Source organism: Acomys minous, assembly GCF_964271855.1.
Source record: "Acomys minous genome assembly, chromosome: 14".
NCBI classification, from domain to species: domain Eukaryota; kingdom Metazoa; phylum Chordata; class Mammalia; order Rodentia; family Muridae; genus Acomys; species Acomys minous.
The window spans coordinates 61,452,643-61,477,767 of record NC_140496.1 but is presented as its reverse complement, the minus strand read 5'-3'; the positions used below and the strand labels follow the sequence as shown (position 1 = coordinate 61,477,767).

Here is a 25,125-nt window from a genome sequence, read left to right as displayed (position 1 = left end):
GGTGGGATTTTTAAGAACGGAGGGCATTCCAAAGACAAGAAAGAATGCGTCCAATAAAGGAGGAGAAAAAGCTTAAGAAATGTTTCTGAAAAAATTATAGCTGGGAGAGATCTGAGGTCTCCTGGGTTCACAGACACTTCTTCTGTCACCTTCTTTACAGACAAGCAGACACGAAGCAGAGATCTGGCCAAGGTCAAGCCACCAGTGTCAGAATTTAGCTGGGCAGGCAGGCACCAGGCTGCCTTTTAATCCTTCTCCTTCCCGCTTTCCTCAAGTGATCCGCTTGTCAGTTTCTTCCTGTTAAGCTGCAATCTCCTCGAGAGCAGGATCATTGTTTTCTTCCTTCTTGGAGCGCATTAGCCAGTAAAAATTAATGATCGTCACTCAGCTGGGGATGCTTGTTTCAGACAGGCTGCCTAACTTGCCTGAGATCACACAGCATTCAAGCACTGGGCTGTATTTTAGCCTCCATCAACCAGACTCCGAATCCCTCACCTCAGCGATCGTTTAAGAACATTTGTTGAACAAATTAACAAACCCCAAAGCGTCGAATGCGTGTCAGCTGTAACAGGCGGGTTTAGAGGCTCCGCCACTCTGGGTAGCTGGAGACTGGACTCCTCGGATCCAAGCAAAGCACTCCCAGGCTCGCAGTCCGGCTCGGGCTCCGAGGCCCCGCCCCTTGCCCAGCTGGACACGCCCCACCTTGGGGACTTGGGTCCCTTTCAACATTCGAGTTTCCCTTGGCTCCAGGCCCTGGGCGGAGGGCCTCTCCCCGCTAGGCGACCTGTGCCCGCTCCCAGACCAGCCCTCTCTCTCTTCCCTCCCCCTTCTCCCTCCCTCGTACTCTAAACTTCTTTTTTCTGCCCCCTCCCTCTCTGAACTTCAGTCATCCTAGTGCCCGCATCCTATCCTCAGATCAACCAATCAGAGATCAGTATGCCCGCCGAGGACCCGCCCCTACCCTGCCGCAACCCAATCCACGGCGCGGAGTCGAGAGCTGGGCGCGTCCTTCAGAGCTTGGGCTGGTGACGGCAGCGCGCCGGGCGCTGCGCTGCGGGAGGGGGCGGGGCCGGGCCGGCGAGGGCGGGGGAGGGGCCGAGCGGGGAGGAGGTTGCGGCGGGTTTGAAAGCGCCAGTTTCCTGGCAGCCGGGGCAGGCGTTGGTCTCGGCGCTCCGGCTCCGCAGCGGCCGCGCCAGAGCGGGCGACGAAGCTCGGTGCGCGCGTCCCGGACGGAGCTTCGCGTTCCAGCTGCTCCCTCGGCTCCCGCCCCTTTGCCTCAGCCTTTCCCGCCGCCGCGCGGGCGCCGAGCCCCGGCCGTCGGCGCTGACCCCGCCCGGAGACCCCGCCGGCGCCGCCCGCGGGGCGCGCGCTCCCTCGGGCTCTCCCCAGCGGCCCGCGTGGAGGGGCGGCTCGCGGCGGCGCGCGGCCGGCGGGCTGAGGCGAGGGGTCGGCGGCGGGGCCCCTCTGGCCGGGCTGTGCGCGGGGCCCGGAGCGGCGCCGCTGCCGCCCGCGCGGGGGCTCCCCATGGTGCAGCGGAGGTCGGGATGTCGAAGACGTTGAAGAAGAAGAAGCACTGGCTCAGCAAGGTGCAGGAGTGTGCGGTGTCCTGGGCCGGGCCCCCGGGCGACTTGGGCGCCGAGATCCGCGGCGGAGCCGAGCGCGGCGAGTTCCCCTACCTGGGGCGGCTCCGCGACGAGCCTGGCGGCGGCGGAGGCACCTGCTGCGTGGTCTCGGGCAAGGCGCCCAGTCCCGGCGATGTGCTGCTGGAGGTGAACGGGACGCCGGTCAGTGGGCTCACCAACCGGGACACCCTGGCTGTCATCCGCCACTTCCGCGAGCCCATCCGTCTGAAGACCGTGAAGCCAGGTGAGCTGTGAGCTTGGGGACCTCGGTCCTCCTCGTCCGGAGTCCCCGGGCAGGGGGAGGGGGAGGGGGCGGCGCCGGCGCCCGTGTTTCCCATTTTTGCGGCTGGTAAAACTGAGTTCAGCTGTGTAGGCTGTCAGGGAATTGTCACTAGGAGCTGGCTCTCTTAATCCATCACGGTCTCCCACCGCAGACAACAGTTTCTATTTGTATTTGTTTTTTGTTTTGTTTTGTTTTAACCTAGAGAAGGCCATCCCTTTTCTGTTCCCCTTTGTGGAAAAGGTCTTAGGATGATAATCTTTTCTTTGGAGCGGATCTGCGTCTTTCTAACGGGGGAGAAAGGGCTTTACTGTGGAGACTCGTCGCTGGATGGAGTGCCCAGGTTACCACCAAAAGCTCTCGGGAGGGCTCAGCTGGCCCGGTGCGTCGTGCACAACCGCAGACGTCTGGGAGCTGGCAGTCCAACTCTGTGGGTCTAGGTGGCTCAGGTGTCTGGGTGCCGATGAGGTACAGTGTGTGGTATGTGGCAGTGGTACTGTTGTGTAGTCTGGGTTTGGAAGGAAGACCTAGGTGCCCAGCCGAGCGTATACCTTTGTAAAGCTCCCGAATCTATAGAAAAAAGAGCCCTTGTTGCCCTGGTGTCTTTGATGCTCGTAAAATGTGCTGCAAAGCACGTTACGTTTATGACATACTCGCTGGTTGGAAAGCATTGATCAGACTGCGTACAGTCTGGTCTGGTAGTATGTAGTAAGTTTTCTTACGAATTTGTGAGTGAGAACATTGTTGGTCCTTTCCATATTGGTAAAGCGTGGTTCTGGCTTCTGAGATGGTTTGTAGACAAGAGCATTGTGATTAACCATCGTTGTTAGAAAACAAATTGTTTCTACTGCACATAGATAGGGTGCATCTGAAAATATGGGGCTGCCAAACCATGACCTGGGCTAGATTTTGGTTTTCCCCTTTAACTACAAAATGCTAGAAAATTCTAGAGGAGACTTAATATGTTCTCTTCCTCTTCAGCTTACTTTAGGAATATCTCTTTAGTCATTGAGCTAATTGCAGCTGACGGGTTGATGCAATATACGTGTGCTGTGGCTATGAACACCGTCTTATTTTAAACAAAGATTCTTTTCATATAACCTATTCTATCAAACTGTTAAGATTTGTGTTTTTGTGAGTTTTTCTTACTGCTAATCTCTAAAGTTTTGTCATACTGTAAACAGCCTTTTCTCTAGGTTTTTGAGGATTGTAAGATTTTTAACTCTTTAACTTCTAGAACCATATGTGGAGGGTGGACGGAAGACTTTCCGGGCAATAATTCAGTTACTGCTTGTAATATTCAAAATACTGTAGAGGCAACATTTACTAGCTTAGGTACCACTTAGATCAGTGGTTCTCAACCAGTGGATTGTGACCCCTTTGGGAGGTTGCATATCACGATCCTACTTACCAGATAGTTACATCTCAATTCATAATAGTAGCAAAACTGAAGTTATGAAGTCGCTATGAAGCATGGCCGGGGGTCACCACAACACGAGGAACTGTATGAAAGGCTTGCAGCATGAGGAAGGTTGGCAGCCACTGCCTTAGATGAAATTCCTTGAGCCAGCAAATAATGGGAGCATGTGCGTCACTGTGCTGTTTTGTTTTGATGAGTTGGGGCATTACTGAGAGAATAACTGTTTAAAAAACCAGTTACAAAGTTAATAGGTTGTTGAGGAGGCTGATATGTTCCAAATCACTGTGATTCTTTTAAAAGACTAGAGAGATGGCTCCTTAGTAAATACCAGCCTGCTTTACATGTACACACCTTTCAACTTTCACATAAAATTGGAAGAAACTACTACAGGGTTTGGAATGCTGTGCAGCAGTATTAGTTAACTGTACTGGTCAAACCTGTGCCCCCGAAAGTAGTTAGTATTTTTGTATTAATAAAACTTTGCTTTCTTGGCAACCAAAGACACTGTTCTACTTTAAATATTTAGCCGGAATAAAGGGAATAGCTGGTGTTAATGGCTGGACTACAACTTAATAAGAATTCTGAATGTTGTACTTGCTTTATAAAATATGCTCAGCATTGATAGTTTGTAGTGGATACCACTATTTCTGTGTCATCTGAGGTTTAAAACTGTTCTAAGCAATAAATATTTGTTAGGTAGTATATCAAATGACCTTCTTAAATGTCTTTTCTTTTTTTTTTTTTTTTTTTTTTTTTTTTTTTTTTTTTTGGTTTTTCGAGACAGGGTTTCTCTGTGTAGTCTTGGCTGTCCTAGACTCGCTTTGTAGTCCAGGCTGGCCTCGAACTCACAGCGATCCGCCTATCTCTGCCTCCCGAGTGCTGGGATTAAAGGCGTGCGCCACCACGCCCGGCAAAATGTCTTTTCTTAAAATAGCATTTATAAAAAATACCAAGAGTTTTGTAGGTTAAACACAATCTTTAAGTACTAGAAATTAAGAACTTGAAGAGAGTATTTGTAGAACTTTGGATTGAGTTAAAAACAGCACAAGTATATGTCCAGAGGATTCTGGATTCTGTATGGTTGTAATTCATTTAGAGAAGCATGAAAATACAGTGTAAAGTGTTCTGGAAAGAAGCGTGCCCTATCCCCACGCCCATTTAATCTAAACTTTGCAAAGGAGATGGCATTGTAATGTAAAGCTTTATATAGTAGACTCAGCACTCCTGACTGGTAACTCTTGGTTAAACTGTATTCCTGGCAGTCATTAGACGCTAACACAGTGAAAGAGTAAAATGTAGCCATTTCTGTAAGATTCCATGCAAAAGAGGAATGATCTCATATTGTCTTCTGACAGTTAGTGACAGATGGATGAGCTGGGTGTAGACATGGCTGCAGCAGCTCTACTTCCTTACTCCAGCCCTTTTTATCCTGCAGATGCTCAGGGGAGCTCTGTCAATCCTGTAATGCGGGTATTTAAAGTCTGTCTTAATTCTGATTTTCTTAGCTTTTACATTAGAGTTGTATTTATTTTCCTTTGTTGAACTTTATAATGGGTAATTGAAAATAGTTCTTTTAAATTTGGATCGTACCCTGAGATAGGGAGTTTATTATTGGTTTAGAATTAATACAGTACTTAGAAATCAATACTTAACATTTACAGGTGAATCTTTAGTCCCATTCATTGCTTGGTCCAATTGGTCACCAGTTTCTTTGTTTGTTTGTTTGTTTGTTTGTTTTTGAGACAGGGTTTCTCTGTGTAGCCTTGACTGTCCTGGACTCACTTTGTAGACTAGGCTGGCCTTGAACTCACAGATATCCGCCTGCCTCTGCCTCCTAGTACTGATTTTACAAGTGTGTGCCACTGAACTTGGAGGTCACCAGTTTCTTAATTGTGATCTGTGGCTTTTGTTTTTGTTTTGTTACTGTTATTTAAGAGAAAAGCTGTCATTTAAATTTGAACTTCTGTACTTTGGACCACTGGTGAAACCATTTATGGTGTAGTCCTGTCTCTAGGACAAGTGCCTGTGATTTACATTGGAGTATATTCTTAAACAAATTTTATTTGGATAAATATGACAGTCAGTTAATTTTGTTAAATGTGTAGAGTTTTAGAATACATGAGTATTTGCTTCTTAGTACACCTTTAAGTATTTCACCAGTTGTAAATTATACACATTTTATTCTAGTTAAAGATTAAATATTGCATTATAGTTTAAGAACATGAAATCATTTGTGCTAATATGTTATGTACACAGTGCATTGGACTACCTTAATTCTGCTACTGTATCTAGGGATGAAAATCGCAGGGAACATTGTATTTAATGCAGTTAGCTGTGTGTTTAATGAGTAATTTGAAACAGAGTTTATAGCATGTTAATTAAATGCAGGTAAAAATGCTCACCACTGACTCAGGGATTATAGTGTCTAAAGGAATTTTGTTAAAATGAACTCACCTCTAGAAATACATTCCTCCCTAGTGAAGAGGTTTTACTGGCTGCTGCAAAATAAAGAATGTGTATGATAATGCAAATAATAAGAACTCTGCTTCACTTCTCAGCTCTTGGATCTTTTTGTTAGTTATTAGTGTAGTGGGTAAGTTGGAACATCATTGAATTTTGCTTAAGGGTTTAGTATCCAAAGAAGAGAAGAGCAAAAGAAATGAGACTTAACTGCTAGACTCCTAGGTTAGTAATAGCACCAAGTATTCAGTATCTTTTTTAGCCAACAGAAACTAGAGATTAGATGAGGCAGCCCTTTTGTTGGAGAAGACTGTATCACATTTTGATAAACCTTCACTTGAAACATTCTTGCTTTTCCACATGTTGATAGCAGTTTTTTACTCCATTTTAAAGGCCTTAATTTAGTGGAACCTGGATTCCAAGGATTAACTAGGGAACAGATGCCACAAAACAGAGTTGGCAAGCTGATTCTTACTACATTGTTAACATTTCTACCTAAAAACTTTCTGTTCTCTATCACTTTGTAGGAGTACTATATCCAAGCGTCTCTCATGTATTTCCTTTGGTTACTTTTCTAGTGTATCCTTCTGGTTGCCTTATTGATTAATGTTGCCTGTATTATTAGGGTTATCATTGCTGAAACACCATAGCCAAAGCAACTTGGGAAGAACACATTTTATTTAGCTTACACTTCTCATCACCATATCACTCAAGGAAGTCAGGACAGGAACTCAAACAGGACAGGAACCTGGAGGCAGGAGCTGATGCAGAGACCCTGGATGGGCACTGCTTACTGTCATATAGTATCTTTAGGGTATAATTCCTCAAGCCCTTTTTAAAATTTTGTTTTGTGTTTTGGGACTGTGTTATAGGAGAATAGAGAATTCTCTCTTCCCTTCTTCATCCTTTTCCTTTCCTCCTCCTCCTCCCCTTCTCTTCCTTTCCTTGATGGACTTTTTCTTGCTATTTATCCTTGGTTGGCCTTGAACTTGTACTGAATGTTCCTGCCTCAACTCCCAAGTGCTGGGATTGAAGTTGTATGCTGCCACACCCAGTGATTTCAGTTTTGAACCACTCATTCTCTATCAAACTCTACTGATTTTAAAGTGAATTTTTGGTCGTTTGTGGTTTTCTTTTTCCCTCTGTGACAGGGTTTCTCTGTGTAGCCTTGGCTGTCCGAGACTCACTTTGTAGACCAGGCTGGCCTCCAACTCACAGAGATCTGCCTGCCTCTGCCTCCTGAGTGCTGAGATTAAAAGCGTGTGCCACCATATCCAGCGGTCCTTTGTGTTTTAACAATAGGTAAGAAATTTGGTATTAAAGACTACAACTGTGCTACCTTGAGTTAACTTTTTAGAAATGTATACTGAAATATTGAGAAACAGGTCTTCAGATACTGCATTTGGTGGTGAGGAATGGATACTCTGACCATGACGCTTGCTGAGGGGGATGGGTTGCTGCTCAGTGTGGAGGCCGGTGCTTTGGGGACCTGCTTGTGGTGGAAGAAAGGCAAACCCACTCACTGCTTTTCTGTCCTGAAAGGACCAATATTATTCTAAAAGTTGTCTGTGAAAAGCTGTTTTTAGTTTATAAAGAGAAAGTGAAAAATCAGCGTACTGAACCTGCTCCCTCCTCAAACACCTAATGATGTCCCCATAGCAGCTAGCACTGGCCTTGTCAGATGAGTCAGACATGGGATCTTTAACAAGCACATAAAGTCATGAGAGCAGAGCGATTCACTGATAAAGAATTCTTATGGAAAAGGTTATTTACTCATTTCATCTTTTTTTCTTACTCATTTCATCAGATAAGATTTAGTATGAATTTTGGTGAAAACTAAACTTAACACTTGTCTCTGTAGTGTGCTATTCTAAAACATTGCTTTGAGATGGGTGAGGTGTCCCTGAGTCTAGTTCCTTGGTACTCTGAAGTGGGAGGGTTAAAAAGTAAAGCCAGCCTGGCTTACATAGCAAGGCTTCATCTCAGTGAGAGGGAGGGAAAGAATATGAGAATATTTTAGCAAGGAGTTGTGGTTCCTAAGTCATTACAGAAAGAAGGGAGAAATCAGATAAATAAAAGTATCTTTTAAAAAGCCCTTACATTGCTCACCAAGTGCTGTTTTGTACACTTTTAGAACGAGTCTTCCATACCACCCATGTTGGGTCACTACTGTGCTTTAGTTGAACACTGCTTTAAGTGATTTGCTTGCAAAATGAAATACTAAGAAATTCCTCTCATGTGGTGTAGGTAGTGAAACTTTGGGTGTGTGTGTGAAATAAGAGAAAGGTTTCATTTGTTTTTGTCTTTGTAGAGTTCTGGTCACTTGTCCTTATTTTCAGACTTGCCTGTTGGGGAAGAAATTATGAAAAAAATTGCATTTATCTTAGGTTTGAAAGATTGATAGGTTTTGGTTTAGTTGAAAAGTAACATTTTTAGTAGTAGATGAGGAGAAAAACACAGGGTAAAGAATGTGCACTCAAAAGTATCCATAGTTTTTAATATGTGTGCATATTAAAAACACTTAGTACAAATATACAAATTATATTATGTAATTGGAAAATAGGAAATTCTGTTAACTGTTTAAATATAGAGATAGTTCTGTTTTGAATTATTCTTGATAATGTTCTCTAAATTCTAACTTAAAATATGTTTTCTTCTAATAATAACACTGCTGAGGTGTTGAATGGTATTTCTGTCTTTAGATTAGTCTCATTCAACACATAATATAGTACCACAAGTATTCTTCTTTTGCCTATAATGTACTTGAAAAAATTACTGTTAGTACTAATTGTTTGTAGATAATAGGCTTATTTGGGTTGCTGTGGGGAGCCCAACAAATTTTATGGGAAAACAGAATTTGTTAGTATAGTAAAAAGGGAACTGAAAACAAGAGTTCTATCTTAACCCTTGTTTGACTTAGCCAATGGTGTAGGCCTCTAGCGACAAGGCTGGTGTCATTAATATAGTTATTTCTCTACTCTCCCAGTAATTTTGTGCAGTAGCTGACTGCAGCACAGTGGTTCTGAGGAGCACAGCGGTTCTGATGAGCACAGCGGTTCTGAGGAGCACAGCGGTTCTGAGGAGCACAGCGGTTCTGAGGAGCACAGTGGTTCTGAGGAGCATAGTGGTTCTGAGGAGCACAGTGGTTCTGAGGAGCACAGCGGTTCTGATGAGCACAGTGGTTCTGAGGAGCATAGTGGTTCTGAGGAGCACAGCGGTTCTGAGGAGCACAGTGGTTCTGAGGAGCATAGTGGTTCTGAGGAGCACAGCGGTTCTGAGGAGCACAGCGGTTCTGATGAGCACAGTGGTTCTGAGGAGCATAGTGGTTCTGAGGAGCAAGCCCTCCTCATTTCAGTCATTCCAACATGGCATAAATCTTGGGAAAGGGCAGACTGTGTTAGCAGATTTAGTTACTTTGTTTATTAGTATGTATTAGATGTTGTTTAGAGATAGAAATGTAAAGGGTTACATAGATTTGTGCTACTGTCAACTTTGTTCAGAGAAACTTCTTTTTCCTAGAGACAATGGTGACTGCAGAGCTGCATAACCAGTCAAAGTAATGAGAGCATGTTATGATTGAATGCTCAGCCATATATGGGACACGGACACACACACACACACACACACACACACACACACACACACACACACACGTAGCATCCCCTCCACGGCCCAGGGAACATATGCAAAAAGAGGCAAAGAGAACGTAAGAGCCAGAGGAAGCGGGGGCGTGGTATAGAATGCTGACTTCTGGGCATTGCTTGGCATTGTGCTCTTGAATTCATAGCAGCTAGCATCTTTGATAATCTGCACAAGGTTGGGTTTGACTACATCCCATTGTGGACAGAGGAACCCTCTGGAGGCCCTACTCCTTCCTGGGGATATATACAAACTAATGGTTGCTAAGCAAGTCACAGACATTCTTCAGAGGTGTGACCACTTGATACAGTGCCTATGCTCCTGTAAACAGCCCTTCATCCCTGTTTTCATTCTTTCCTCCTCCTCCTCTTCCTCCTCTTCCTCCTCCTTCTCCTCCTTCTTCTTCTAATCATGAAATGGGAAAGAATTAGAAATTATGCTTGAAATGAATTTTTAGGGTCTATTCTGTTTAGAAAGACAGAATATTCTGTGCTAAGTAGTTTTATGTCTACTTGACAAAAGCTGGAGTCATTTGGGAAAAGGTAACCTCAAGAAAATGCCTCACCAAATTGGTCTCTGGAAAAGCCTGCGGTGCATTTTCTTGACTGAAGATTGACGTAGGAAGGCCCAGCTCATGGTGGGTAGTGCCATCCCTGGGCTGGTGGTGCTGGCAGTATAGGAAAGCAAACTGAGCATGCCTGGAGAAGCCAGCTGGTATGCAGTGCGCCCCCATCGCCTGTTCCAGGGTCATGTCCTGTCTGAGTTCCTGCTCTGACTTCCCTCAGCGATGCTGTGGAAATATAGGCTGAAATACCACCCCACCCCCAATTGGCTAGGGTTTTATATAACAGTAGAAACCCTAACTAAAAATACCTTCTTATTGTTTTGGATTTGCAATACAAATAGTAACGAATTTACTTAAAAATTCTGGTATCTTATCTAACTCTATGTTATTGCTATGTTTTTTCTGCAGAGAGTTTTAAACACTTTACTTTCAGAAAGTTTGTAAGTGGCTATGCTTATGACTATTAAAAAATTGGATTTTACTGTACATGGTAATATTTAATAAAGTAGTTTTATGAATTGAAAATACATTAAAAGGGGGGAAATAAGTTTTTTTATTAGCAGATAGCTTATTTTCTGAACTTAAATAGAATAGCTTTGTTTTATAACTTTTAGAACTGTGTTTGAATAGAGTAGTCCTAGAGAATGTTGTTCTTGCCAGGTGTGGTGGCGCACGCCTTTAATCCCAGCACTCGGGAGGCAGAGGCCGGTGGGTCTCTGTGAGTTCGAGGCCAGCCTGGTCTAAAAGTGAGTCCAGGACAGCCAAGACTACACAGAGAACCCTGTCTCAAAAAAACCAAAACAAAATCAAAAACAAAACAAAAGAATGTTGCTCTTTGGATGTAATTAGCCAAACTAATTATACACAGGAAACTTGTGATAAGTAGCTTAGATCTCAGCAGGAAACGTAAACAACAAAAACAACAGCAAAACAAAACCTAGTTCACATGTCAATTTTAAGAATTCTGTAGCAAGACATACAAGAAAGGTAGCTCTGAAACTTCTAGAAACAGGGGTCATTAAAGCATCTCATCTTTTTTTATGGTGTCCAATAGCAAATCATGCACGGGCTTTGAAGAGAGGGCAGTGGTGTATAGTGGCTGGACTAGTTGGGATTACATGTCTGCTTTTGTAGCTAGGTATAGGTAGCACACTATCACCAAAGCAGAACTCCAAGATGGGAGTGAGGGAGAGGAGGGCGTTCCGTAAAGGAAGGGATGCCAAGCGGACAACATGGAACATGGCCTCTTTTAAAACACCCCTACTTTGAAGCCAACAGCTGGATATAGCTGATATAAAAGTAATTTAAATAACAACAAAACCCAGATACAGGCTGTAGAACAAAGCCAAGACTGATTTTATCAAATATTTTGCTCAAATGTTATTCCATTAGATCTTTTTAAATCTGAAAGTTGCTTTTATATAATAATTTAGATGTTTGGCTGATGAGATGGCGCAGCTGGTGAAAGTGCTTCCCACCAAGCCTGATCCCGCCCAGTTTGACCCTGAGACCTGAATGATAGAAAGACCCAGCTCCTCCTTAGGTTGTCCTTTGACGGCTACACACATTCTGTGGCATGCAGTTGCATGTACATGCAAGCCCTCTCCACCCTCTGGAGTATATAGGCATGCAGGCACAAATATATGCAATAATTTAAAGAAATTGTATGTTTAAGTGTTTTGCCTGTATATTTTTTATTCCTTTTTTTCACTTTTTAAAATTAATTCATTCATATTACATCTCAATAGTTATCCTTTCCCTTGTATCCTCCCTTTCCTCCCTCCCTCCTGCTTTCCTCCTCCTCCTCTCCCCTATGACTGTGACTGAGGGGGACCTCTTCCCCCTGTATATGCTCATAGGGTATCAAGTCTCCTCTTGGTAGCCTGCTATCCTTCCTCTGAGTGCCACCAGGCCCCCCATCAAGAGGACGTGGTCAAATATGGGGCACCAGAGTTCATGTGAAAGTCAGTTTCCACTCTCCACTCAACTGTGGAGAACGTCCTGTCCATTGGCTAGATCTGGGGAGGGGTTCAATGTCTACTGCATGTGTAGTCCTTGGCTGGTGCCGTAGTTTGAGCAGGACCCCTGGGCCCAGAACCGCCCGTCATAATGTTCTTCTTGTAGGCTTCTAGGACCCTCTGGATCCTTCTATTTCCCCATTCTCCATGCTTCTCTCACCTAAAGTCCCAATAGGATGTCCTCCCCTCTGTTCCACTTTCCTGATAAGTGAAGATTTTCATGGGACATATCCCTTGGCCTAGTGTCCAGATATAAGTGAGTATATACCATGTGAGTCTTTCTGCTTCTGGGTTAACTCACTCATTATGATCATTTCTAGTTCAATTCATTTGTCCACAGATTTCGAGAATTCCTTGTTTTTAATAGCTGAGTAGTATTTCATAGTGTAAATGTACCACAGTTTCTTTATCCATTCTTCTACTGAGGGACACTTAGGCTGTTTCCATGTTCTGGCTATTATGAATAAGGCCGCTATGAACATGGTTGAGCATATGTCCTTGTTGTGTGCTGGTGCTTCTTCTGGGTATATTCCAAGGAGTGGAATAGCTGGGTCTTGAGGAAGCCTTATTCCCAGTTTCCTGAGATAGCACCAGATAGATTTCCAAAGTGGTTGTACTAGTTTGCATTCCCACCAGCAATGGAGGAGTGTTCCTCTTTCTCCACATCCTCGCCAGCATATAACGTCACTTGAATTTTTTATCCTAGCCATTCTGATGGGTGTAAGATGGAATCTCAGAGTCGTTTTGATTTGCGTTTCTCTGATAACTAAAGACGTTGAACATTTCTTTAAGTGTTTCTCAGTGACTTGATATTTCTCTGTTGAGAATTCTCTGTTTAGTTCTCAGCCCCATTTCTCAATTGGGTTATTTGGTTTGATGGTATTTAATTTCTTGAGTTCTTTATATATTTTGGATATTAGACCTTTGTCAGATGTAGGCTTGGTGAAGATCTTCTCCCAGTCTGTAGGCTGTCGCTTTGCTCTTTTGACAGTGTCTCCTGCCTTACAGAAGCTTCTCAGCCTCATGAGGTCCCGTTTATTAGTTGTTGACCTTAAGGCCTGGGCTCTTGGTGTTCCGTTCAGGAAGTTGTCTCCTATGCCAATGTGCTCCAGGCTCTTCCTTACTTTTTGTTCCAACCGATTGAGTGTCTCTGGTTTTATGTTGAGGTCTTTAATCCACTTGGACTTGAGTTTTGTGCATGGTAACAAATATGAGTCTACTTGCATTTTTCTACACATAAACATCCAGTTGGACCAGCACCATTTGTTGAAGAGGCTATCCTTTTTCCATTGAATAGATTTGGCTACTTTGTCGAAAATCAAGTGACTATATGTGTGTGGATTCATATCTGGGTCTTTGATTCGATTCCATTGATCAAGCAGCCTATTTCTGTTCCATGCTGTTTTAATTACTGTTGCTCTATAGTACATCTTGAGATGGGTATGGAGATTCCTCCTGAGGATCTTTTATTGTATATGATTGTTTTAGCTATTCTGGGTTTTTTGTCTTTCCATATGAAGTTGAGAATTGACCTTTCAATGTCTTTTTAAAAAGTTGTGTAGGTATTTTGATAGGGATTGCATTGAATCTGTATATTGCTTTTGGTAAGATGGCCATTTTTACTATGTTAATTCTCCCAATCCATGAACAAGGTAGATCCCTCCATCTTCTCAAGACGTCTTCAATCTCTTTCTTCAGGGACTTAAAGTTTTTTCAAACAAGTCCTTCACTTGCTTGGTTAGAGTAACTCCTAGATATTTTATATTGCTTGTTTGCCTGTATATTTTTTGTGCACCATATTGTGTACCTTTTGTCAACGAGGCCAGAAGAGAGTGTCAGATCCCCTCAGACTGAAATTATAGGAAGTGGTGAGCTGCTATGGGGGTGCTGGAAATTGAGTTTGGGACCTCTGGGAGAACAGCCAGTGTTCTTAGCCACTGAGCAATCTTTCCAGTTCTCCAGCCCCACTTTGAGAATCTCATCAGTAGGTTAGTCTCTAACTGTACCTGGCTGGCTTGCTTTCTTCTTTCTTTCTTTCTTTCTTTCTTTCTTTCTTTCTTTCTTTCTTTCTTTCTTTCTTTTTCTGAGACAGGGTCTCTCTGTGTAGCCCTGGCTGTCCTGGACTTGCTTTGTAGACCAGGCTGGCCTTGAACTCACAGCAATCCACCTGCCTCTGCCTCCCGAGTGCTGGGATTAAAGGCATGCACCACCACCACCCGCCTTGTACCTGGCTTTCTGCAATGAAACATTTTTTAAAAAGTTAAGTTGTTCATAAAATTGAGGTGCTGATGCTTGGGTATGTTCAATTGAGACATGCTGCTTATAAGAGTTCTGTTATCACTCAAAAGCAAAAATAAAAGGAAAGCCGCATGCTGTCAGTGGACACTCAGCAAGTCAGTGCTGCCTCTGCTGGAGGAGGGGGACCACTTTGCAGTCATTTAGTAACTTTGGTAGTGAGAAAATGATTGCTAGCCTAGTTCAATAATGACATTTTAAAACAATATTATTATCCACTTTGAAAATTAAATTCTAAACTAATTGCTTCCCAGTGTTTCGCTTTTAAAGCAGTAGTCTCTTTAGACATAAATTGAGACACTATTATTATTGTTTTATTTTTAAAGATTCCTGTACTGTCTAATTTTATGTCAACTTAACACAAACTAGAGTTACCTGAAACGAGGGGTCCTCAGTTGAGAAAATGTCTTCCTAAGATCTGGCTATAGGACATTTTTTTAATTAGCCCATTGTGGATGGTGTCATTCCTGGGCTAGTGGTCCTGGATACTATAAGAAACAGGCCGAACAAGCCATGGAAAGCATTCCAGTAAGCAGCACTCCATGGCCTCTGCATCAGCTCCTGCCTCCAGGTTCCTGCCCAGGTTCAGTTTCTGTCCTGACTTCCTTAGGTGATGAATAGCGACGTGGAAGTGTAAGCCAAACAATCTGTGTCCTTCCCAAGTTGCTTTTGGTCATGGTGTTTCGTCACAGTAATAGTAACCCTAACTAAAATAGTTGCCTAATTGTGCCTTTTAATTATGATCTCATAGTAGGGGCTGGAGAGATGGCTCAGTGGCTAAGAGCATTGGCTGTTCTTTCAGAGGTCCTGAATTCAATTCCCAACAACCACTGGTCGCTCATAACCATCTATAATGAGATTTGGTGCCCTCTTCTGGTGTGTAGGCATACATGCAGGCAGGACACTGTACACATAATAAATACTTAAAAAAAAAAGTTATACGTAGGTGAACTTACTCAAAATAGTTTATAATGTGGTGCCTGCTTAATAACCAAAAAGCAATTTGGTAGACTTTGCAGAATAAAACCTGATTTTCTTTGTTAAATATATTTTTTCTTCTGCCTCTGTTGGACAGTGGAGATACTTCAAGAAAAAGTGAAGAGCTTCAGAACCAAAGTGGGATGGGTGCTCATTGTACACAGTTTTTATATTCTAATTGCAATGTTAATGTTTCCATCTTTTATAATATAAGTTGATTCTATTTTTTGAGACAGGTATCGATCTTTTTGTTTGCAGTTATATCTCCTGAGTAATTATAGCCACCATCCCTGGCTAAAAATAATACTTTAAATATTATCTTTATTCACAGAAGGGCTTTTCCTAGTGTTATCTGATATTTAGATATTTAGTAGATATTAAATATTCATAGATTTATTACAAATACAGTGATTGTATGTCCAAATGAACATCCTAAACTGGGTGTGCTTGCACATATTTGCAATCCTAGTGCTTGTTTGAGATATAGGCAGGAAGATCAGGAATTTAATGTCAGCCTTGGCTATGTAGCAAATTTGAGCCCAACCTGGGATTTGTCTCAAAAACAAAATTTTCCAAACACCCCACCACCTCTCCCCCACAAAAAAATCCCAGTAAAACATGAAACATAGTTGGATTGAGTATGATTTGCTGATAAGAATCAAAACAGAGACTTATTTTTTAGATGAGTTTATACCTTCTAAGTATGCCTTTTGTCCATATTTGGAAAGTTACTGCTTCTACTTCAGAAGCCTGGAATGACTAGAGTTCTTCAATTCCATGTATTGATTAATTTAGCTATAGAATTTGTTTCAACAATCCATTCTTACCCTGTTCACAGAACTGTGTCTTATTTCAGTAATTTTGGTCAGAAATTGTCATTATTTTATTACTTTAGCTTAGCAGTTCTATTCATCAGTTTAATCATCTATTAATCAATTTAAATATTTGACTTAGGATGGAATACATACTAATGAAAATTTAATTTCTTTTGAATAGAGTTAGAGCTAACCAGAACTATCTTATGATGTAGTACTGATAAGTAAAAATGACATTCAACTTCCTTTGGGTGGCAACCCCATGTTCTGACCACTGTGGTGCAAATCTAATGTGACTCTTCTGTCTTGAGAACTTGTCATGGCATACTGGCTGACTTATCTGATATTGTTTATATGGACATAAGTGCTGGCATTCACATCTTCCTGTAAACAAATTAGGAACTGCACCTCCCTTTATACCCAAGGAAACTGCGAGTCAGAGGATTAACACATTGAAGTTCTCACTGTGAGGAATGTGAACAGGAGCATCATTAGGTCTTCATTTTTCCCTTACTGGGTAGAATATTATTAGTTTGTTATGTCTGAAAAAAGCTGCCTTCCCCTACAGTTTTGAATTGAGTGGGCGTTAAATGTAGTAAAACATTGGGCAAATACTAAAATAAAAGGCTCATTGTTTGATTCTGCTTCTAAACAAAGTTTGTAGTACAGTTTAATTTGTTCAGCTAAACTGAAGATTATTAATCAATTAGAAATTAGTCTAAATTATTGCTACATCTATAAGTTAATGGCTTAAGCAGTTATATTGAAAACCTAGATATTTTTTAGAATGAACTTACTTGGGACAACTGTATACTTGATACTAGAATTAGTGCCTTCTTGTCTTGTTAAATTTACTAATTAGGTAGGTGTTAGCACTCTTATCTGAGACGATAGCTTAGAAATGTTATAATGAATGTAGGATTGAATAGGTTTTGAAATTAGTGGTCTTTTATAAGTATGCAGATTCTTTTCAAAGTATATTTTGCTTAATAAAATTTATCCAATTTAGATAGAAGAATAACTCATTGTATTGAAGCTGGCCTCTCTTCTGCATGCTTCAAGCACTCCACACTAGGATGGATCCTTTGAAGGGGCAGTTCAACACAGCCTGCAGTGTTGCCACCTCTTGTTCTTTGTGCTGTTAGGTTTTTTGTTTGGGCTTAAAGGTCATCATCAACTGGAAAGAACTGCATCAATCCAGTCAGTACCCTGACTCCAAAGATAAAGAAGTTGAATCTTAGCAGTGACAGAGTGTGGACTAGAAACCAGATCATCTCATTTCGTTCACTCTTTTGGTCTTTGGTAAAGAATTCACGAAAAATTTTGATGAAAACCTGAGATTCCTTAAGGAGTTTGTATTCTTTTAGAATTGACTGTTATGTGCTGAACCAGTTTGTTGAGACTGTCTGCATTCATGAATGTGATTATACACAGTGGTTACCCAGAAGTTGGAGCACATGAAATAATTTAAATTATTATATCACACAAGTTTTCTGGGCATTTTTAGCCTGACATACTGCTGTAGTATATGGTTAAGATTTAAACAATTATAAAAGTTTTAGCTGATGTAATAGTTGAGTATCCAATTTTTAAAATTGTTTCAGCATTGAGAAAATATTTCTCTTATCAAAGAGATTGTTTACAATGCTTTTAGTCAAATTCCTTCTAGCTGTTGCTATGTATTAGGTAGACTCTTAATGCTGTTTTTTTGCCTGTTTGCCCACACTCATATTTTTTGCTTTTGAGCAAACAGGGCATACAGTAAGGGAGAGTGAGTTTTCTGTCTGGGTATTTTTAGGGAGTGTGAGAGGTGAACCATCAGGGGTACTTTAGGCTTAAGCTTGCTTGTCTGTAATGGATATTGATATAACTGAAAGAAAAGACTGTGTTCCTGTTGGGTGTAGGACTGGTACATGGCTCAGGCCATGGAGAGCGGGCTGTATCTGAGAACAGACTTGACCTGGGGAGGCTGACCTGAAGGCAGGGAGGTGGCAGTTCTAGGAAGACTGTTGATCAGCTATCATCGATGGGGTGATGGGAGCTTGCTTGGCTGTTTGCATGTGAAGGAAAATCTTCCTGCAGTTAACAGGTCACATACTCCTTTGTAGTGCCTGCCAGGGACCAGTGCAGGGAACAGAAAGAGATAAAATATGGGGACTTAGTCGTGTAGAGAATCATTGAAAGGCAGAGGGCTGAAATTTAAGCTGGGCCTTTGAGAGTGACTTCCAAGATACCTCGCAACCCACCATGAGAGCTGTCACTTCTGCCAATCAGGTACATGCCTAATTGGGGAGGGGGGGTTGCCTGTGAAACTGTGGCAAGAAAATACCACTGTAACTATGACCAAGGAGATTGCACAGCCGCTACCATTGGCATCTTCACCACTTGAAGTGGAATGTAGCCTACAGTCTTTGCTGTGACTTGCATGTGGAGCTGATTGTTGTTAATAGCAGAATGCTGAGGAGCAGGACCTGCCCCCTACTCCTTCTCTCAGTGTCAGAATCGTTCTAGACCCGCCCTAGAGTTCTAAAGGTTCAGCTGTATTTGATAGTCTCTTCTTGGCATTGTATGGAATTGTGAATTTTTGTGTTACTTTTAGGAAACAATTTAGAAATTTGATATTTATGGCTTTGTGCCTTCTCATGAAGAGGCAGTATAAATTTGGGCTCAGATTTTCTGGGATAAGGATAAAGGTAAAGAAGCTGAAAAAGTAAGGGAGAAGTCTATTCCCGTAACTAATTTCCAGAGAGGCATTTGTGGCTTTTAAGTATTACTATGTGTCCCACAGCCCTAGTCCTAGTAGATTGTATGTTGGAGATCACATCAGACTAGGTCCCTTCAGGGTGGTATGGTGATAGACCTCATGCATTTTAAACTAGAATTAGATAAAATTCTTAAGAGATACTGATTACATTTTTTAAGTTTTGTGATTTTATTTTTGGTCATAAGCATCGTGGAGTATTTGTTTGTTTGTTTTCTTTTCCCTCTGTACACATGCCTTAAGCTTCACAGCCGGGAGAGCTGGAGAGGGCCGTGCTGTCGAGCACTGTTGTATTTCCAGCCTGTGCCGTTAGGAACTCTTACAGTGCAGACCTTCGATCTGACTCTGCAGCTCACAGCCTGAAGCTCCCTGCTGTCTTTGATCAGCTGCGTGTTCTTTCTGCTCATCTCTCCAGCTTTGTTTTCTCTTCACTCAGATTGTTTCTCCCACGCTTCTCTGCTTTCCAGAGAGATAACTGACTCTATGGATCCCACCAGTCTATGGGCATGTTCTTAACATTGTGAGTTGTCAGTCTCTGGGGTCAGGCGGAAACCTCAGGTGGCACTGTCTTCTTTGTTATGTTGGTCCTGGCTTAGATATGCATACATAAAATACATACACATTTATATTTTATTTTTGGATTTGAAAATATTCTAGAAGCTGAGTTTCAATTTTACTTTTAATTGGTACCTTTGTTTTAGTGGGTGAGATTAGACTATTTCATAAATCCTTTTAAAAAGTCACCTTTAAAAAAGAGAAGTGATTGGAAATGAGTCTTAGAAATGAATCCCTGAGGATGATTTCTTACTGAGTGAAAATTGTTAAATCTACTTATTAATCCAGTATTAAAATGATACAGCATATAAACACTTTATTAGTACTTGTTCATGTAGCATTTGTTTCTATTAGGTGGTCTAGGAGGGCTTTCTTGAGAAGGGTACATACGAACCATGAATTGAATTCTGCCATGTGAGTGTTTCTAGGCAGAGGAATTATAAATATCAACTCTTAAGAGGTGTAAGGATCATATATGTTAAAGGAACAGAAAGAGAGTCTGGCAGACACCGACAAAGTGAGGAGAAAGCTTAGAGGAGGCTGATGAAGAGACAGGTGGCTGTGGAGGGCTGTAATAAACCACAGTAAGGGATTTGGAGCTTTATTTTCTTTTTTCTTTCTCCTAGCCTCTTTCCTTTTCCTTTCCTTTCCTTTCTCTTTCCTCATATTCTTTCTCTCTTATGCCCCTCCTGTCTTCCTGTTCACGTCCTCCTGTCTGTCTTTAGTGCTGGGTAGGTGAATGCTCTCTCATAGCATAGAGCCAAAACTTCAGACTGGATTTTGTTTATTTTTAAAGTTACTGAAAATACAAGGTTGGAGAATGTATTTCAAAAAGCCCCTGAGATTTCAAAGTAGGGCAAGAAGGAAAGAAAAGAGACCTTTTAGTAGAAGAAAACTAATGATGGGTTAGATGTTTATTAAGAATAGTGGGAGTGAAATGAACTGATGGGTAGATTTGAAATAGATGATTTGAAAAAGGAAATGATAGGACTCCGTGACTGCAGGTAAGGTGAAGAGAGCTTTTAAGTTCAGGATGATGATTAGGCTTTGCTCTGAGCAACTAAGTGGGAGGTGTTACCATTTCATGGAGTAGGAAGGACTGGAGATCGGTAGGATGACCAAAGTTAAGTCTCTCTGTCTCTGTCCCTCTGTCTCTCTCTCTCTGTCTCTGTCTGTCTGTCTGTCTGTCTGTCTGTCTGTCTCTCTCTCTCTCTCTCTCTCTCTCTCTCTCTGTGTGTGTGTGTGTGTGTGTGTGAGAGAGAGAGAGAGAGAGAGAGAGAGAGAGAGAGAGAGAGAGAGAGAGAGATCGACATCCAGCATTTTACTCTTTTAAAACTGTATTATGGGGGTTGGGGATTTAGCTCAGTGGTAGAGCGCTTGCCTAGCAAGCACAAGGCCCTGGGTTTGGTCCTCAGCTCTGGGGGGGTGGGAGGGGAAAGACAAAATAACAAAAAGACCAAAAAAAAAAACAAAACTGTATTATGTTATTTGCCTGTTAGTATATTTAATTTTTGTGCTTTTTAAGGCAAATGCCATCATCCATTCTCTCCCTGAGGAAAGCTTTTAAGTTTTCCCATCTCACCCCACTTACAGATGCAAAATCTAAGGTTTGGAAGAAAATGTACTCAAGTTCTTATAGCTAGTAGTTATCGGTAGATCTAGGATAAGTATGTAGGTTATCATTAGTCTAGAACTCTAATTTGATTATATTTTAAAATTAAGAATGAAAATGAAAACTGGGTATTGTGGCACATGCTTGTAACTTAGTAGTTAGGAGTTTGAGGCAGGAGAATAAAGAGTTCAAGGCTAGCCTTGGTTGTATAAGAAGTTTAAGGCTAGGATAGATGATAGGAAATGTTAAAAACAAAAACAAAAACAAAAACAAAAAACAACACCAACAGCAAAGAATAAAAGTGAATTTTAGAAACAGAACACATTTTCTTACCAAGTGTGTAATTGCTAAAATCTCTTGGGTTCAAGTTTCAAAGACAAAAGGGCAAAAGTTGTACTAACACCTGTTGAAGCTGGTTTGATTACAAAGTTAGCCTGGTACTTAGGACTTGTAGGAAAGCATTTTAGTAAGGCAGTGTTTAGAGCATTCTTGGTTGTTTGATTCAGGAAAGTGGCTTGGGATTCTTCTAAGCATTAGTTCTTTTTTGCAAGGCCTTTGCATTAGCAGATATTCTTTATGTGCCTCCTATGTACCAAGCCCCACACCTGGTCCAAAGATATAAAAGGGAATAGTTTAAATTCAAAACTTTAGTGAGTTCAGCCTTTACTTCCTTTTCAAATTTAAAAACTCCTCTTGATCTTTTGTTGTATCTTTGTTAAAAAAAATATAATAAATGCTATAAACATCAAAATGGTAAACCCCCAACACCCCCCCTAAAAAACTTGTTTAGTCTTGGGAAAATTTTAGCCATGGTGTTTAAAAATTAATATGTTTCATATAGCATAGTCTTCAGAATTGGCTCATCTCCAGGAGTGTGAAGGGCAAATAGACTTTGCATTTTCTTTCTATAAACATCTTACTTTTTAAGGTGTGGAAATGCGTTATTTTAATTTCTTTCTGATGGAGTTTATACTAACTAGATTATTGGTTGTCAATATTAAACCTGGAAATAAATACTTCCTGAAGTTGGCACAAAAATAATGAAGCATGTTTGCTGCTCAAAACCAAACTAATTTCCTTCAGTTGGTTTTTTATGTTTTATACAATATACACATATTAATTTGTAAGAATTTTAATTTTAAGGAAATTAATCTAATAGAGCATCATGTTTTTCCTTGGGGTGTTCTAACATTTAATATCCATTTGACAACTCTCTCAGCTCTTATCTTACCAAATGCCCTTTCTCCTTAGTACCTGGTGTGGGTGCTTTGCTATACTGCTTCAAAATCCAGTCCCTAATATACTCCCTTCAGAGAATATTCTAGATTAATCTATTAAAACTTTCATTTCTATACTTTTCAATCTCAGGATGTGCAAATAATAATATTGCACTATGTTGTTAATCCTGATTAATTGTATATAGTCTAGCAGTTTAGACTCTACCCAGTAGATTTTGATGGTAGAATTGGCTTATGACAGTATTGAATAAAACTCAGTAAACTTATCTTAATCAGTAAATATGTTTTAAATGAAAAGACAGTTTCCTTCTTTTGCACAATTGTGGAAGATTAGAGAATATAGACGAGTTAAAAAAGGGAACTATGGTTTTATTTGTTTGCTTTGCTTTGTTTTGTTTTCTTCAAGTCTCTCTCTCAGATTTTGTGTGAAAAAGAAAAACGATTAGATTTTACTTCCTTGTTAATAAGAATTAGAAAAGTAAGAGGAGAGAATTAAATTAGATGTTCTTAAACTTATTTGAGAAATGTTTGAAGTAGGATCTGACTGACTTCTTCTGGCCTTGAACTTGGATTATATATCCATATGTAGAATATAGCTATATATCTCTGATCTTCCTACTCCCGCCTCCTGATTGTTGGGATTACAGGTGTGTAACCAGCGTGCCCTGTTACATGATGCTGGGGCTTGAATCCAGGGTCTCCTGTAAGCTATGCAAGTACTCTACTAACTGAGCTACAGACTGAAAGACAACCGTAGGTGTCATCCTCAGTGCTGGCTACCGTCTTGAAACAGGATCTCTCGTTGGCCTGTAGCTTACCAATTAGGTTAGACTGGCTAGTCGTCAAGCCGTACGAGTCTTCCTGTTTCTGCCTCCCTAACACCAGGATTACAAATGCATGCTACCACACTGGCTTTTTAATGTGGGTTTTGGGGCTTGAACTCAGTTCTTTGGTGTTTTTGTTTTTAAAATAAGGCTTTACTGACTGAGTGATCCCCTGAGCCATAGGAGCTGATGTTTAAACATATTTAAAAAAATATATAACTTGAATGCAAATATAAAGCAAATGACCTTAGGTTAATTAAAGCATAGGATTTGTACTCTGAAAACAAAGTCCAGGAAGGAGTAAGATCGGCTGTATAGATGAAGCTGCCCATAAACTGAATATGTATGTTGTTATATAAAAAATGAAGTTATCATGTGTGATTTTTTTGATATCCCTGATCCTTCCATATGAAATATTCTTTGAGTCTTTACAGTTAACTCCTAAGGGCTTGTGGTTTGGTCAGAATTAGATGTAGTGTGGTTAGAAACAAGTACAATGTCAGAGATAGATGGTTCCGTCATTTATTTGCACTAAGGAGAGCTGGATCTTAGGGTAGACTTAAATATGCATGTAAAGTGAAATTAGCATTTAGTACCTCTAATTTTTTCCCTTTTATCTCATAATTTTTCTTGTTAATATTATTCTCTGTGCACTTCAGAATGTCTAGTTTCCCTGTCTTTGATAGGCAGTTGTTAACAATAGGAATTTACTATCATTATAATAGGTAGGTATTAGTAAAATGATCCGATTAACATAGTTTATACTAAACTGATGTGAGAAATTACTACTATTAAACCTGCTTGTGGATATTTTCCTGTAAACCTTCTCAGCAACTAAAAATTATGGGACTTCAAATGTCTTTGTAGGAACCATGCTTTAAACTACACTACTAAACTAGTTCTGCCTAATACAATGGGCTTAGAAAGGGTAAGGGCAGTCATGGCTCCTAGCCCTGAAACTTCTAAGCAGTTCTACTTCATTGCTCTAATATTACCGTTCTCCACATATAGAACTGTCTTCTTTTGGTTCTCTAAGTCATCTGTTACTTTGGATTATTTGCTAATTAAAAAACTTTAAAAATAAATTGTTAACTATATAGGAAACTGGATTGCCATACTGACTTGTGATCGATCATTACATTCCAGATGTTAGCTCAGTGAGAGTGCAAGTGCCTATTTCAGACCAGCTGTGCTTTGTCTTCTACCCCTTGACTAGTTAGCCATGGATAAGAGCTGTGAGCATTCCAGGATAGGGGCTTTTCTTTCTGAGTGTGAGCATCTCCAGTTTGGGTCTCCAACTTAACTCTTCTCCTCATAGCTTCCATCCTCCTTCATCAAGTGCAGCTGGGTGAATCTGGTGTAAACGCAGAAGCACTTCTACTTATACAACTAAGACTATTACTATTTACATTTGAAAAAAAAAGCTGAATCAGACTTGAGTTTGCGTCAACAATTAAAAGCTAAAACCAATTATCAAACTTTGAGTAAGCTACCAATAAATTAACAAAGTATTTAAAAACGTTTGGTAGTGTAAAACACCAATACATGACTTATTGACAGTAGTTCAATATTAAAGCTGACTTTAATTGAAAGTAGTAGTGTGGCTGGGTGTGGTGGTGTAGACCTTTAATCCCAGCACTGTAGAGGTGGAGGCATGCAGATCTCTGTGAGTATAACCTGTCTATATACTGAGTTCCAGGAAAATTCAGCCTGACTAGGACAGCCAGGGCTATGCAGAGAGAGACCATATAAGGTTGTTAATAATCAACCAAGGAGCTATAACTAGCCTGGTATTGATGTGTGGAATAGTTTATACAAGGGTTAACAATTACCATAAAAACCTTTAAAGAAGAGTCATTTATCAGAGTCAGTAAAACAAGGTAGCTTGTGAGAGAAGAAAAGATTGAAAATATCAATAGTAAATCAACCTTGAAATATAGAGGGTGACAGAAAAAGGGATATTGGAAAGGAGGGTTAGTTTAAGGAGGAAAATGATTTAGATTTTAAGTACTCTTTTAAAATTAGGATATAGATTTCAGACTT

At 40.8% G+C, this 25,125-nt stretch overlaps 1 protein-coding gene and 1 long non-coding RNA gene across 4 annotated transcripts in view; one reads left to right on the top strand and one right to left on the bottom strand.

Annotated features, from left to right (window-relative positions):
• The window catches only part of LOC311582358, a 265,833-nt gene extending 241,819 nt beyond the window's left edge, over window positions 1-24,014 (bottom strand). The window contains exon 1 of the long non-coding RNA XR_014774099.1: window positions 20,850-24,014. This is a non-coding gene — a long non-coding RNA (uncharacterized lncRNA). The remainder of the gene's footprint in view (window positions 1-20,849) is intronic.
• The window catches only part of MAGI3 (membrane associated guanylate kinase, WW and PDZ domain containing 3), a 190,600-nt gene continuing 166,883 nt past the window's right edge, over window positions 1,409-25,125 (top strand). For all 3 annotated transcript variants that reach the window (XM_084755368.1, XM_084755367.1, XM_084755369.1), the window contains exon 1: window positions 1,409-1,866. In XM_084755368.1, the coding sequence (XP_084611494.1) occupies window positions 1,545-1,866 (322 nt within the window). In that variant the 5' untranslated portion in view covers window positions 1,409-1,544. The remainder of the gene's footprint in view (window positions 1,867-25,125) is intronic.